This window comes from Liolophura sinensis, chromosome 6 (assembly GCF_032854445.1).
Source record: "Liolophura sinensis isolate JHLJ2023 chromosome 6, CUHK_Ljap_v2, whole genome shotgun sequence".
NCBI lineage: Eukaryota > Metazoa > Mollusca > Polyplacophora > Chitonida > Chitonidae > Liolophura > Liolophura sinensis.
Window position 1 is genome coordinate 81,121,732 of NC_088300.1, and position 17,631 is coordinate 81,139,362.

The following is a 17,631-nucleotide window of genomic DNA, read 5'->3' on the forward strand; positions in this document are numbered from 1 at the left end:
GAATGTCGACCAGCTTGTATGAGTTCTAGAATGACGACCAGCTCATGTGAGTTCTAGAATGACGACCGGCTCGTGTGAGTTGTAGAATGACGACCAGCTTGTACGAGTTCTAGAATGACGATGGGCTCGTGTGAGTTCTAGAATGACGACCAGCTTGTATGAGTTCTAGAATGATGACCGGCTTGTACAAGTTCTAGAATGACAACCGGCTTGTACAAGTTCTAGAATGACGACGGGCTCGTGTGAGTTCTAGAATGACGACCAGCTTGTATGAGTTTTACCAGAGATTTTTGACAAAATCCATATTCGCCTTTATCAAATTGTAGCAACAATCTTGCCAGCTGTCTCTTTAAATTTGTTTATTTATTTGATTGGTGTTTTACGCAGTACCGGTATTGCACAATATTGCAACAGAACCAACACATCTGAATGAGTCACCAACACTCATCTGAGCTACAACACACATTCGACCGAGTGACCAAGATACACACATAAGAGTCATCAACACATACAACCACACAAACATCTGACTGTCGCCAAGACACACATCTGACTGAGTCACCAAACACACACATCTGACTGAGTCACCAAACACACACATCTGACTGAGTCACCAACACACAGAACCACATACACATCTGACTGAATCACCAACACACACAGAACCATACACTTATCTGATTTATCTGAGTCACCAACACACGCCTGACTGAGTCACCAATACACACAGAATCTCACACACATCTGACTGAGTCACCAACACACAGAACCACACACACATGTGTCTGAGTCACCAACACACAGAACCACACCCACATCTGACTGAGTCACCAACACACACGCCTGAGTGAGTCACCAAACACACACATCTGACTGAGTCACCAACACACACAGAACCACACACTTATCTGACTGAATCACCAACAGACGCCTGACTGAGTCACCAATACACACAGAATCACACACACATCTGACTGAGTCACCAACACACAGAATCACACCCACATCTGACTGAGTCACCAAGACACAGAACCACACTCATCTGACTGAGTCACCAACACACACGCCTGACTGAGTCACCAAACACACACATCTGACTGAGTCACCAACATACACAGAACCACACACTTATCTGACTCGTAGACTCAAACTCTCCTGCTCAGAATTCCAACTTCAGACATGACTCGGTTAAACCCTCCTGCTCAGAATTCCACCTCCAGACATGACTCGGTTAAACTCTCCTGCTCAGAATTCCACCTTCAGACATGACTCAGTTAAACCCTCCTGCTCAGAATTCCACCTCCAGACATGACTCGTACACTCAAACCCTCCTGCTCAGAATTCCACCTTCAGACATGACTCAGTTCAACCCTCCTGCTCAGAATTCTACCTTCAGACATGACTCAGTTAAACCCCCCTGCTCAGAATTCCACCTTCAGACATGACTCAGTTCAACCCTCCTGCTCAGAATTCTACCTTCAGACATGACTCAGTTAAACCCCCCTGCTCAGAATTCCACCTTCAGACATGACTCAGTTAAACCCTCCTGCTCAGAATTCCACCTTCAGACATGACTCAGCTAAACCCTCCTGCTGAGAATTCCGCCTTCAGACATGACATACATTCAAACCCTCCTGCTCAGAATTCCACCTTCTGACATGAATTGTACACTCAACCCCTCCTGCTCAGAATATCCCCTTCAAACATGACTCGTACACTCAAACCCTCCTGCTCAGAGTACCCCCTTCAAACATGACTCGTACACTCAAACCCTCCTGCTCAGAATATCCCCTTCAAACATGACTCGTACACTCAAACCCTCCTGCTCAGAGTACCCCCTTCAAACATGACTCATACACTGAAACCCTCCTGCTCAGAATTCCACCTTCTGACATGACTTGTACACTCAAATCCTCCTGCTCAACATATCCCCTTCAGACGTGACTCGTACACTCAAACCCTCCTGCTCAGAATATCCCCTTTAGACATGATCTGTACACTCAAACCCTACTGCTCAGAATTTTACCCTCAGACATGACTCGGTTAAACCCTCCTGTTCACAATTCCTCCTTCAGACATGACTCGGTTAAACCCTCCTGCTCACAATTCCCCTTTCAGACATGACTCAGTTAAACCCTCCTGCTCACAATTCCCCATTCAGACATGACTCGGTTAAACCCTCCTGCTCAGAATTCCCTTATCAGACATGACTCGGTTAAACCCTCCTGCTCACAATTCCCCTTTCAGACATAACTTGGTTAAACCCTCCTGCTCAGAATTCCCCCTTCACACATGACTCGGTTAAACCCTCCTGCTCAGAATTCCCCTTTCAGACATGACTCGGTTAAACCCTCCTGCTCAGAATTCCCCCTTAGGACATGACTCGTACACTCAAACCCTCCTGCTCAGAATTCCACCTTCAGACAAGACTCGGTTAAACCCTCCTGCTCAGAATTCCCCTTTCAGACATAACTCGGTTAAACCCTCCTGCTCAGAATTCCCCCTTCACACATGACTCGGTTAAACCCTCCTGCTCAGAATTCCCCTTTCAGACATAACTCGGTAAAACCCTCCTGCTCAGAATTCCCCCTTCACACATGACTCGGTTAAACCCTCCTGCTCAGAATTCCCCCTTTAGACATGATTTGTACACTCAAACCCTCCTGCTCAGAATTCCACCTTCAGACATGACTCGGTTAAACCCTCCTGCTCAGAATTCCCCTTTCAGACATAACTCGGTTAAACCCTCCTGCTCAGAATCCCCCCTTCACACATAACTCGGTTAAACCCTCCTGCTCAGAATCCCCCCTTCACACATGACTCGGTTAAACCCTCCTGCTGAGAATTTCCCTTTCAGACATGACTCGGTTAAACCCTCCTGCTCAGAATTCCCTTATCAGACATGACTCGGTTAAACCCTCCTGCTCACAATTCCCCCTTCAGACATGACTCGGTTAAACCCTCCTGCTCAGAATTCCCCCTTCAGACATGATTCGGTTAAACCCTCCTGCTCAGAATACCCCATTCCCTCCTCCAATCAGAACAGCACAGTTAAAACTTCCACATAGATCTGACATTCTTCTTGACATTTGAATTGCACATACCTATTCACGTACAAACATGTATATATAGACACAAGTCCATACCAATTTGTTCTTCCATCCGTTTCACAGGATGGTTCCAATGTCATCACGCTTGTACTGCTGCCACACACAAAAAGTGCAGGGAAACAAAGAAAAATGGACAATAATATCATTTATAATGCACAGTGAATGAATGTGCGTTAGACACGCTTTCCGGACATCTTTATGTGTGCAATACTACAATTTCAATGCATACACCAGGCTTCTTTACTGGATGGATGTACAGATGTCATCATGCATTATGGGTCAGTTCAATCTTCTGTAAGGCCTCTTTAATGGATGGATATACTGTGGCAACTTGACATCATTAAGCATTACACCAGTCTACTCTTCTGTAAGGCTCTTTTAATGGATGGATATACAGTGGCAACTTGATATCATTAAGCATTACGGGCCAGTAAATTCTCCTAAACAGCCCATAACAGCTGGCTGTGAAGTGGTAACTTGATATCATCAGGCATTACGGGCCATTTTACTCTTCCATAGGGCTTCACTAATGGAAGGATATACACTGACAACTTGATATCATCAGGCAAAAACAAGCTGGTAAATTCTCCTGAGCAGCCCATAACAGCTGGATATACAGTGGCAACTTGATATCATCAGTCATCACGGGCCAGTAAACTCTCCTGAGCAGCCCATAACAGCTGGATATACAGTGGCAACCTGATATCATCAGTCATTACGGGCCAGTAAATTCTCCTGAGCATGCAACAACAACTGGATATACAGTGGCAACTTGATATCATCAGGCATAACAAGCTGGTAAATTCTCCTGAGCAGCCCATAACAGCTGGATATACAGTGGCAATTTGATATCATCAGTCATCACGGGCCAGTAAATTCTCCTGAGCATGCCACAACAACTGGATATACAGTGGCAACTTGATATCATCGGGCATCATGGGCCAGTAAATTCTCCTGAGGAGCCCGATTCAGTCACTCGATATCAGGCATCACGAGCCAGTCCTATCCCTTGTAAGGCCTCTTTAATGGCTGGGTATACCGTGGCATCTTCTATTGTTACAGGAATCTGAAAAGACACATTCTCTGATGAGCATCTGTCCTAAACAAAAAACAGAGAATCCTAATTCTCACTCAGCTCTAACTGATCATTTAAAATGACATCACAATTCAGTTTCAGAACATGATTAATTCTGGAATATTTTACGATGTGATGTCAGAACATCTTTGAGAAAATACCTCAAAAAATAGGCAAGTAATTTTGTCACCACTTTGGCAACATGCCTCATAAAAACAGCCAGGTAACTACATGTATGTCATCACCCTGGCAGCAAAAAATAGCCAGCAAACTTTGCCATCATCAAGACAACATACACTGTATATGTACTGTACTTCATAACACAGCCAGCAAACACTGTCATCACGGAGACAACATACATGTACTGTACCTCATAAAATAGGCAGCAAAGTTTGCCATCATAGAGACAACATACACGTACAATACCTCATACAATAGCTAGCAAATGTTCTCATCAGTGAGATAACATATATGTACTATGCCTCATAAAAATACCAGCAAACGTTGTCATCAAAGACAACATATATGTACTGTACCTCATAAAAATGCCAGCAAACATTGTCATCATAGAGTCAACATATATGTACTGTACCTCATAAAAAAGCCAGCAAACATTGTCATCAAAGACAACATATATGTACTGTACCTCATAAAAATGCCAGCAAACAATGTCATCATAGAGACAACAATTATGTACTGTACCTCATAAAAAAGCCAGCAAACACTGTCATCATAGAGACAACAATTATGTACTGTACCTCATAAAAAGCCAGCAAACATTGTCATCAAAGACAACATATATGTACTGTACCTCATAAAAATGCCAGCAAACAATGTCATCATGAGACAACATATATGTACTGTACCTCATAAAAAAGCCAGCAAACATTGTCATCATAGAGACAACATATATGTGCTGTACCTCATAAAAAAAGCCAGCAAACATTGTCATCATAGAGACAAACAATTATGTACTGTACCTCATAAAACGCCAGCAAACATTGTCATCATAGAGAAAAAATACACATACTGTACCTCATAAAAAGCCAGCAAACATTGTCATCATAGAGAAAAAATACACATACTGTACCTCATAAAATAGCCGGCAAGTGTTTAATCACCTAAACACTGCTTGTTCTCCCCACAATAGTATTACAATTGGTACCACATGGTGGCAGTTGTTCTATGTTTTTTCCTTCTCAACTCATCTTGTATATAATGTTGGCATGACTCCAAGCTCAACTCATCTTGTATGTAATGTTGGCATGACTCCATGTCCCCCTGATCACATATAGAATGTTGATCATGTACACAATGCTGACATGACTCCATGCTCAACTCATCTTGTATGTAATGTTGGCATGACTCCATGCCCAACTCATCTTGTATGTAATGTTGGCATGACTGTGCCTGATCAAGTCTGACCTACCTGGAATGGCTGACTGGCAGCTAAGGCTGCGATCGTGCTACGCGGGATTTTGCCAGAGCGAGTTTTAGGTAGCCTTGGGACAACCACTGCATGTTTGAAGCTAGCCACAGCACCAATGTTGTCACGAACAGTCTTCAGCACTTCGTCAACAACCTGAGAGGGAGATTTCTCAACGTCTGAGCAAAACAGAGATTAATATTCCTGTGAAACTCATCCCCAAAATGACCAGCAGACATATTCATTAGAGATCAAACATACTTTGATTGGTAACCACATCATTTTGAAAGAATAAGTACGTATATCTCAGCACTCTTTTACACATTCATCGGTCTGATTTCTGGATGTACTCAATTACCTGACTTCAGCACCAACAGACCCAGTGGGACCTGGCCTTTGAGGGTGTCGGCCATGCCTATGACAGCTGCCTCAGCTACGTCTTCATGTTCCAACACAGCCTGCAACACATACATTTACATCAGCCAGGCATTTACCTAAATGTACAGGTCAGAAATAGTCAATAGCTCTCACATCCAACCAGGACATTTTATTGATATCATCAATGCTGAATGGTTTAAATCACACTACACATATACATCAACAATACAAACAGTACATTGTTACAGCAATCAGAATACTAGAACTTCATGGTAAAACATAATCATAATTCAGCTATAGGTCTGCCAGCAACCTGCAGATGGTTGATGGGTTCAGCCGAACCTCTGCCCAGTTTCATCCCACCATAATGCTGGTTGTCATCATAGAAGTGAAATATTCTTGAAGTAGGGCCTAAGATACCAATCAAATACATAAATAAATAAATAAATATTACAGTTACATGTTCATCCACTAATGAATCAAAAATTTTGTCAACCACTATGTCTAGAAAGAAAATCTTCACCACCTTGGTAGCAATAAATGTAGAAATCCAGGGGAGAGATCAATTATGCCTTACTGTATTGACAATGCTGATCCACACATGTTCTAAGAGCTGACAATCTCTCAGGTGAGACAACAGAGATCATTGTACTGTGATTTACCTCTTCCTGTCAGCACTGATCCAGACAGTAGAACCTGTCTTCACATCTGACAATCTCTCAGCTGAGACAAGAGAGATCATTGTACTGTGATTTACCTCTTCCTGTCAGCACTGATCTAGAGAGTAGAACCTGTCTTCACATCTGACAATCTCTCAGCTGAGACAAGAGAGATCATTGTACTGTGATTTACCTCTTCCTGTCAGCACTGATCCAGACAGTAGAACCTGTCTTCACATCTGACAATCTCTCAGCTGAGACAAGAGAGATCATTGTACTGTGATTTACCTCTTCCTGTCAGCACTGATCTAGAGAGTAGAACCTGTCTTCACATCTGACAATCTCTCAGCTGAGACAAGAGAGCTCATTGTACTGTGATTTACCTCTTCCTGTCAGCACTGATCTAGAGAGTAGAACCTGTCCTCACATCTGACAATCTCTCAGCTGAGACAAGAGAGATCATTGTACTGTGATTTACCTCTTCCTGTCAGCACTGATCTAGAGAGTAGAACCTGTCTTCACATCTGACAATCTCTCAGCAGAGACAAGAAAGATAATTGAGATTTACCTCTTCCAGTCCTCCAGCAGACATCCTGTGGCCCGCCACATTGATGACATCATCAGCCCGTGACATCACTGCGATGTAACCATTCCGGTCACGGTAACCAGAGTCCATGGTATCGTAGTAACCCTGTACACATGTGGTAATATGTCACTTAACTGTACTCTACATAAACTGCAGTATTGTCAATGCTGAACATGATATTCATCATACAACTTATGAGCTCATTTAATTTAGTCTATGGGTATTTACTGCACACTAATTTACTCCAGTCTGTGTGTACTCACTGGACATTTACTCCAGTCTGTGTGTACTCACTGGACATTTACACCAGTCTGTGTGTACTCACTGGACATTTACACCAGTCTGTGTATTCACTGGACATTTACACCAGTCTGTGTGTATTCACTGGACATTTACACCAATCTGTGTGTACTCACTGGACATTTACACCAGTCTGTGTATTCACTGGACATTTACACCAGTCTGTGTGTATTCACTGGACATTTACTCCAGTCTGTGTGTACTCACTGGACATTTACTCCAGTCTGTGTGTACTCACTGGACATTTACACCAGTCTGTGTGTACTCACTGGACATGTACTCCAGTCTACATTTACTTTAGAGTGCTTTTTTGATATATATACTTTAGAACATTTGCATTGTACAGTACATTTCAGTTTAAGGGTATTTACTGGATGTTTACCCTAGTACAGGTTTACCTTTATACTGGATATATACTGCAGTACATTTGTACTTTACTGGATATTTACTTAAGTTTATGTGTACTTACAGGATATTTACTCCAGTCCAGGTGTCCTTTACTGGGTATATACTCCAGTCCAGGGCTACTTACAGGACATTCTTGTAAGTATAAGTATACTTATTGGATATTTAGTCCAGTACAGGTTTACTTATTGGATGTTACTATATTTCTTATCGTACTTAAGTGTACTTACTGGATATTTTCTGAAGAACGTGTCCACAAACTTTTCATCATTCTCCCAGAGAGTTGACAAGCTACCAGGAGGCAGAGGTAACCTGCAAGAAGTACACAAAGTACAGTTTTCATCAGTTCAAGCACCATGTCAAAGTAGGAAGCCTACTGACATTATTCCACATGGGGTCAAAATCAACACGACAAATCTGTAATGTAAATTCCTAGATAGTTAAAACAACAGGAGCCATGAGTAGATGGCGACTCCACTATCAAAAATTTCCCAGTGCATGTTCAAAGAGCAATGATTCTGAAAAAATGAACTTGACATACCCACAGAGCAGACGCACACCCTAATATGGTCTGTCATACTGTTATGAGATGCGTTACTGGGAGATGCGTTAACAAGGGCTCGATCACTATCTACAAGTCCACATTCGACATTTAAAGAGCAGTAACTCTAAAAATAATGACAGCAGTGCAACCCAAATAGCACACACACATCCCCCAATGGTCTTTGTTCTGCCTACAAAATTTCATGTAAATCCAATTAACTGTAGGGAAAGATGAGCTGACAAGGACTCACTGGCTAAAATTCCCGATGTTTAAAGGCCAGTAATTCTGGGGATAATTCATGGGGCATAACCCAAATAACACATGCACATCTTCACATGATCTCTATCATGTCTAGGGGTGTGTTGACAAGGTAATGATTACCGATGGACGATGTGATCGCTAAATCCCCATGCACTATATTCTGAAGGGGCTGGTGGGGAATAAATTCTTAAAACCAAACCTGCATGTCGCATGTCCCTGAGATATAGGCTGAGATATTAGACAGACTGGATTTTCAATGCTATGTTCAGGGACGAGGTCATCATAAGACATAAAACTACACAAGGTCACGTGATGTAATACAAATTTGATTCTAATGACAATGATAATGACATGTGGTTGAGAAAGTTACCATTCATGCTTGTCTATCATTAATATTTCATCATTAATCTTGCTGCAATTGACAACAACTTTTATGGCATATCCAAACTTTTGTAACTGATGTGGTGATCCCTGACATATCCAAACTTTTGTAACAGAGGTGGTGATCCATGACATATCTAAACTTTTGTTACTGATGTGGTGATCCATGACATATCTAATCTAAACTTTTGTAACTGAGGCAGTGATCCATGACATATCTAATCTAAACTTTTGTAACTGATGTGGTGATCCATGACATAAACAAACTTTTGTAACTGATGTGGTGATCCCTGACATACCCGAACTTTTGTAACTGATGTGGTGATCCAGGACATACCCAAACTTTTGTAACTAATGTGGTGATCCATGACATATCTAAACTTTAAAGACATATCCAAACTTTTGTAACTGATGTGGTGATCCATGACATATCCAAACTTTTGTAACTGATGCGGTGATCCAGGACATATCCAAACTTTTGTAACTGATGTGGTGATCCATGACATATCCAAACTTTTGTAACTGATGCTGTGATCCTTGACATATCCAAACTTTTGTAACTGATGTGGTGATCCATGACATATCTAAACTTTTGTAACTGATGCGGTGTTCCATGACATATCTAAACTTTTGTAACTGATGTGGTGATCCATGACATATCCAAACTTTTGTAACTGATGCGGTGATCAATGTCATATCCAAACTTTTGTAACTGATGTGGTGATCCATGACATATCCAAACTTTTGTAACTGATGTGGTGATCCATGACATATCCAAACTTTTGTAACTGATGCGGTGATCCATGACATATCTAAACTTTTGTAACTGATGCGGTGATCCATGTCATATCCAAACTTTTGTAACTGATGTGGTGATCCATGACATATCCAAACTTTTGTAACTGATGCGGTGATCCATGACATATCTAAACTTTTGTAACTGATGCGGTGATCAATGTCATATCCAAACTTTTGTAACTGATGTGGTGATCCATGACATATCCAAACTTTTGTAACTGATGTGGTGATCCATGACATATCTAAACTTTTGTAACTGATGTGGTGATTCATGACATATCTAAACTTTTGTAACTGATGCTGTGATCCTTGACATATCCAAACTTTTGTAACTGATGTGGTGATCCATGACATATCTAAACTTGATGTGGTGATCAATGACATATCCAATCTTCTGTAACTGAGGCAGTGATCCATGACATAACCAAACTCTTGTTACTGATGTGGTGATCCATGACATATCCAAACTTTTGTAACTGATGTGGTGATCCATGACATATCCAAACTTTTGTAACTGATGTGGTGATCCATGACATATACAAACTTTTGTAACTGATGTGGTGATCCCTGACATATCTAATCTAAACTTTTGTAACTGATGTGGTGATCCATGACATATCCAAACTTTTGTGACTGAGGGGGTGATCCATGACATATACAAACTTTTGTAACTGATGTGGTGATCCCTGACATATCTAATCTAAACTTTTGTAACTGATGCGGTGATCCATGACATATCCAAACTTTTGTGACTGAGGGGGTGATCCATGACATATCTTATCTAAACTTTTGTAACTGATGCGGTGATCCATGACATATCTAATCTAAACTTTTGTAACTGATGTGGTGGTCCAGTTAAAAAAATGACATACCAGCAGCAGAGATGAAAACTTACTTGATAACAATCCGGCCTAACTCATTTGGGTCTGTCTCAGAATGGTCAGGGCGTACCACTCGGACTGAAAACACAGATACAACAGATACGTTAACATCAAGCCTACTCAATAACATGTGCAAAGAATGGTTCAGTTTACAAAACTACCACAGAATAGTTGACATCACCAGATAACATCATTTGTACAAAAGTGCAGCCAACAGGTGTGAAAGCTAAAATTTAGAACAGCTTTTGTAGAAGACTGGATCACCCACCCTGGATCACACACCCTGGGTATCCAGAATCCAGTGATTCGGGATTAACCATGGCATGTGTAGTTCTTTTTCTATTTTGGCTGACAGCTTTCTGAGTGATTATAGACAGTTTTTGGTGTGATTGTAGACAGCTTTCTGTGTGGTTAAAGACAGATTTTGGTGTATTTGGAGAATAATTTCTGTGTGTTTGTTACTTTTTTAAACACTGGATGAAAGTTCTTAATGTTTTTTCATTGAATTCATGACTTGTTTACCTACCATCCCAGCCTGGGGCTGGTCTTCCTGCGACCCCTGTGGGAGGGGAGAGAGACATACCCAGCCCTGAGCAGGTCGCTGTTATGGCCCAGCCCGTCTCTAAAAATTACACACATCACACATACAAGATTAAGAAAGAATGCATGAGTACCTATTAGACACATGGAAAGTCTTGCGTTTTATGGCTCATTGATCACAAAGTGTTGAACTATCAGAAATTTTCTAACACCTCTTGACTTGATGTCATTTCCATGGAGATCACAAGCATTCTGGGATTATTGTCTTCATCATACATGTCCCAAAGGGAAAACTACATGTCCCCCGATCAAAAAGGAAAACTACATGTCCCCCAATCAAAAGAAAACTACATGTCCTATGATAAAAAAGGAAAACTACATGTCCCAGAAAAAAATGAAAACTACATGTCCCCCAATCAAAAGAAAACTACATGTCCCTTGATAAAAAATGAAAACTACATGTCCCCCGATCAAAAAGGAAAACTACCTGTCCCCCGATAAGAAAGGAAAAACTACATGTCCCCCGATAAAAAAGGAAAACTGCATGTCCCCCTGATCAAAAGAAAAGTACATGTCCCCGATCAAAAAGGAAAACTACATGTCCCCCGATAAAAAAGGAAAACTACATGTCCCCCGATCAAAAGAAAACTACATGTCCCCGATAAAAAAGGAAAATTACATGTCCCATGATCAAAAGAAAACTACATGTCCCCCGATAAAAAAGGAAAACTGCATGTTCCCCTGATCTAAAAAAAACTACATGTCCCCAATAAAAAAAGAAAACTACATGTCCTCCGATCAAAGAAAACTACATGTCCCCCGATAAAAAAGGAAAACTACATGTCCCCCGATAAAAAAGGAAAACTATGTCCCGTGATCAAAAGAAAACATGTCCCAAAAAGAAAAGTACATGTTCCCTGATTAAAGGAAAACTGCATGTCCTCCCTCCCAAAAGAAAAAAAAAACTACAAGTCCCCCAATCAAAAGAAAAGTACACATCCCCTGATAAAAAAGGAAAACTACATGTCCCCCTATAAAAAGAAAACTACATGTCCCCCCATCAAAAGGAAACTACATCCTGATAAAAAAGGAAAACTACATGTCCCCCCCTCAAAATATACCTATATGTCCCCCGATAAAAAAGGAAAACTACATGTCCCCCGATAAAAAAGGAAAACTACATGTCCCCGATAAAAAAGGAAAACTATACGTCCCCTGATAAAAAAGGAAAACTACATGTCCCCTGATCAAAAGACAACTATATGTCCCAAGATAAAAAAGGAAAACTACACGTCCCAGAAAAAAATGAAAACTACATATCTCCCAATCAAAAGAAAACTACATGTCCCCCTCCCAAAAAAGGAAAACTACGTCCCCCCGATCAAAAGAAAAGTACATGTCCCTTGATAAAAAAGGAAAACTACATGTCCCCCAATCAAAAGAAAAATACACGTCCCCTGATAAAAAAGGAAAACTACGTCTCCTGATGAAAAGATAACTACATGTCCCCCGATAAAAAAAGGAAAACTACCTGTCCCCTGATCAAAAGAAAAGTACATGTCCCCGATCAAAAAGGAAAACTACATGTCCCCCGATAAAAAAGCAAAACAACATGTCCCCCGATCAAAAGAAAACTACATGTCCCCGATAAAAAAGGAAAACTACATGTCCTGTGATCAAAAGAAAACTACATGTCCCCCGATAAAAAAGGAAAACATGTCCCCCGGATCAAAAAAAAAAACTACATGTCCCCCGATAAAAAAGGAAAAATGCATGTCCCCTGAAAAAAGGAAAACTGCATGTTCCCCTGATCAAAAGAAAAGTACATGTCCCCTGATAAAAAAGGAAAACTACATGTCCCCAGATAAAAAAGGAAAACTACATGTCCCCTGAAAAAAAGGAAAACTGCATGTTCCCCTGATCAAAAGAAAAGTACATGTCCCCTGATAAAAAAGGAGAACTACATGTCCCCCGATCAAAAAGGGAAACTACATGTCCCCTGATTAAAAGAAAATTACATGTCCCCTGATAAAAAAAGAAAAACTACATGTCCCCCGATAAAAAGAAAACTACATGTCCCCCGATAAAAAAGGAAAACTACATGTCCCCTGATAAAAAAAGGAAATCTACATGTCCCCTGATCAAAAGATAACTATATGTCCCAAGATAAAAAAGGAAAACTACATGTCCCAGAAAAAAAATGAAAACTACATATCCCCCAATCAAAAGAAAACTACATCCCCCTCCTACTCAACTACTCAACTGACCCAAACAAAACCTTACTCAACTGACCCAAACATAGAACCTCACTCTGCTGACTCAAACATAAACCCTACTAAACTGGCCCAAACAAAAAAACTTACTCAACTGACTCAAACATAGAACATTACTCAACTGACCTAAACATAAAACCTTACTAAACTGACCCAATCAAAAAACCTTACTCAACTGACCCAAACAAAAAAACCTCACTCAACTGACCCAAACATAGAACCTCACTCAACTGACTCAAACATAGAACCTTGCTCAACTGACCCAAACAAAAAACCTTACTCAACTGACCCAAACAAAAAAGTTTACTCAACTGACCCAAACATAAAACCTTACTCAACTGACCCAAACATAAAACCTTACTCGACTGACCCAAACATAGAACCTCACTTAAATGACCCAAACAAAAAACCTTACTCAGACACCAACACTGATGCCAACTGATAATGATTTGTGATAGATAACGAGATGAAGGCGAGTTTACAGTCCCCTGCTGCACACAGTTAAATAACCAAATTATTTGCGCTTTTAACCCAGCAAATATTTTGAAAAAATAGCATTGTGGAAGAATTATGAAAGCAATAGATTTCCCTTAACGGTCCAAGCCATCAAAATACCTGTACGTCAAAGCCCAAAACCAAACAAAATGGACATATTAACTTTGTTGAAAACGGATGAAATAGCCTGACACTCAAACTTCCTCTGTAATTTTTCATGGTGAAGTTGGATATAAAGTTTCAATTCAAAACAATATTTTTGAAAAACAAATCTGTCAAGAACTGTCAAGAACATCACAAAACAGAAATAATTTCTGTAAATAATGATAGTGATGTCTTGTACCAAGTTACAATTGAATATCATGAACAATTTTGATAAACTCCAAATTTTGACAAAAACAACCATGATTTTGTTAAAATTGGATAGAGGGATCTGAAATTCTAACTTCATTTGCAACCTGTTACGGTGAAGCCATGTATCCAGTACAATGGCCTATTTTAAAAAAAGGAGCCACCAAAAAACTAGTGGGGCTGAGCTGAAAGACTGACAGGCCGGGTGCAAACCTATAATCTGCGTCCTCAACTGACCTGTCTGCCACCAGCTATCCAGCACTGGAAGGACTGACAGCCTGGGTACAAAGCTATAACCTGCATCATCAACTGACCTGTCTGCCACCAGTTATCCAGCACTGGAGGGACTGACAGGCTGGGTACAAAGCTATAACCTGCCTCATCAACTGACCTGTCTGCCACCAGTTATCCAGCACTGGAGGGACTGACAGGCTGGGTACAAAGCTATAACCTGCATCATCAACTGACCTGTCTGCCACCGGTTATCCAGCACTGGAGGGACTGACAGCCTGGGTACAAAGCTATAACCTGCATCATCAACTGACCTGTCTGCCATCGGTTATCCAGCACTGGAGGGACTGACAGCCTGGGTACAAAGCTATAACCTGCATCATCAACTGACCTGTCTGCCACCAGTTATCCAGCACTGGAGGGACTGACAGGCTGGGTACAACGCTATAACCTGCATCATCAACTGACCTGTCTGCCACCACTTATCCAGCACTGGAAGGACTGACAGGCTGGGTACAAAGCTATAACCTGCATCATCAACTGACCTGTCTGCCACCAGTTATCCAGCACTGGAGGGACTGACAGCCTGGGTACAAAGCTATAACCTGCATCATCAACTGACCTGTTTGCCACCACTTATCCAGCACTGGAGGGACTGACAGGCTGGGTACAAAGCTATAACCTGCATCATCAACTGACCTGTCTGCCACCACTTATCCAGCACTGGAGGGACTGACAGGCTGGGTACAAAGCTATAATCTGCATCATCAACTGACCTGTCTGCCACCACTTATCCAGCACTGGAAGGACTGACAGGCTGGGTACAAAGCTATAACCTGCATCATCAACTGACCTGTCTGCCACCAGTTATCCAGCACTGGAGGGACTGACAGGCTGGGTACAACGCTATAACCTGCATCATCAACTGACCTGTCTGCCACCAGTTATCCAGCACTGGAAGGACTGACAGGCTGGGTACAAAGCTATAACCTGCATCATCAACTGACCTGTCTGCCACCACTTATCCAGCACTGGAAGGACTGACAGGCTGGGTACAAAGCTATAACCTGCATCATCAACTGACCTGTCTGCCACCAGTTATCCAGCACTGGAGGGACTGACAGCCTGGGTACAAAGCTATAACCTGCATCATCAACTGACCTGTCTGCCACCACTTATCCAGCACTGGAGGGACTGACAGCCTGGGTACAATGCTATAACCTGCATCATCAACTGACCTGTCTGCCACCAGTTATCCAGCACTGGAGGGACTGACAGCCTGGGTACAAAGCTATAACCTACATCATCAACTGACCTGTCTGCCACCACTTATCCAGCACTGGAGGGACTGACAGCCTGGGTACAAAGCTATAACCTGCATCATCAACTGACCTATCTGCCACCACTTATCCAGCACTGGAGGGACTGACAGGCTGGGTACAAAGCTATAACCTGCCTCATCAACTGACCTGTCTGCCACCAGTTATCCAGCACTGGAGGGACTGACAGGCTGGGTACAAAGCTATAACCTGCCTCATCAACTGACCTGTCTGCCACCAGTTATCCAGCACTGGAGGGACTGACAGCCTGGGTACAAAGCTATAACCTGCCTCATCAACTGACCTGTCTGCCACCAGTTATCCAGCACTGGAGGGACTGACAGGCTGGGTACAAAGCTATAACCTGCATCATCAACTGACCTGTCTGCCACCAGTTATCCAGCACTGGAGGGACTGACAGCCTGGGTACAAAGCTATAACCTGCATCATCAACTGACCTGTCTGCCACCAGTTATCCAGCACTGGAGGGACTGACAGGCTGGGTACAAAGCTATAACCTGCATCATCAACTGACCTGTCTGCCACCAGTTATCCAGCACTGGAGGGACTGACAGCCTGGGTACAAAGCTATAACCTGCATCATCAACTGACCTGTCTGCCACCACTTATCCAGCACTGGAGGGACTGACAGCCTGGGTACAAAGCTATAACCTGCATCATCAACTGACCTGTCTGCCACCAGTTATCCAGCACTGGAGGGACTGACAGGCTGGGTACAAAGCTATAACCTGCATCATCAACTGACCTGTCTGCCACCAGTTATCCAGCACTGGAAGGACTGACAAGCTGGGTACAAAGCCATAACCTGCATCATCGACTGACCTGTCTGCCACCAGTTATCCAGCACTGGAAGGACTGACAAGCTGGGTACAAAGCTATAACCTGCATCATCGACTGACCTGTCTGCCACCACTTATCCAGCACTGGAGGGACTGACAGGCTGGGTACAAAGCTATAATCTGCATCATCAACTGACCTGTCTGCCACCAGTTATCCAGCACTGGAGGGACTGACAGGCTGGGTACAAAGCTATAACCTGCACCATCAACTGACCTGTCTGCCACCAGTTATCCAGCACTGGAGGGACTGACAGGCTGGGTACAAAGCTATAATCTGCATCATCAACTGACCTGTCTGCCACCAGCTATCCAGCACTGGAGGGACTGACAGCCTGGGTACAAAGCTATAACCTGCATCATCAACTGACCTGTCTGCCACCAGTTATCCAGCACTGGAGGGACTGACAGGCTGTGTACAAAGCTATAACCTGCATCATCAACTGACCTGTCTGCCACCAGTTATCCAGCACTGGAGGGACTGACAGGCTGGGTACAAAGCTATAACCTGCCTCATCAACTGACCTGTCTGCCACCAGTTATCCAGCACTGGAGGGACTGACAGCCTGGGTACAAAGCTATAACCTGCATCATCAACTGACCTGTCTGCCACCAGTTATCCAGCATTGGAGGGACTGACAGCCTGGGTACAAAGCTATAACCTGCATCATCAACTGACCTGTCTGCCACCAGTTATCCAGCACTGGAGGGACTGATAGGCTGGGTACAAAGCTATAACCTGCATCATCAACTGACCTATC

At 42.4% G+C, this 17,631-nt stretch overlaps 1 protein-coding gene across 1 annotated transcript in view; it reads right to left on the reverse strand.

The window, feature by feature from the left end:
- Positions 1 to 2,902: 2,902 nt before the first annotated feature.
- The window catches only part of LOC135468114 (acyl-CoA synthetase short-chain family member 3, mitochondrial-like), a 34,146-nt gene continuing 19,417 nt past the window's right edge, over positions 2,903 to 17,631 (reverse strand). The window contains exons 11-17 of the mRNA XM_064746184.1: positions 11,331 to 11,426; positions 10,819 to 10,882; positions 8,170 to 8,251; positions 7,217 to 7,339; positions 5,970 to 6,069; positions 5,615 to 5,790; positions 2,903 to 4,176 (exon numbers count right to left, since the gene is read on the reverse strand). Coding sequence (XP_064602254.1) covers positions 4,093 to 4,176; positions 5,615 to 5,790; positions 5,970 to 6,069; positions 7,217 to 7,339; positions 8,170 to 8,251; positions 10,819 to 10,882; positions 11,331 to 11,426 — 725 coding nt within the window. The 3' untranslated portion in view covers positions 2,903 to 4,092. The remainder of the gene's footprint in view (positions 4,177 to 5,614; positions 5,791 to 5,969; positions 6,070 to 7,216; positions 7,340 to 8,169; positions 8,252 to 10,818; positions 10,883 to 11,330; positions 11,427 to 17,631) is intronic.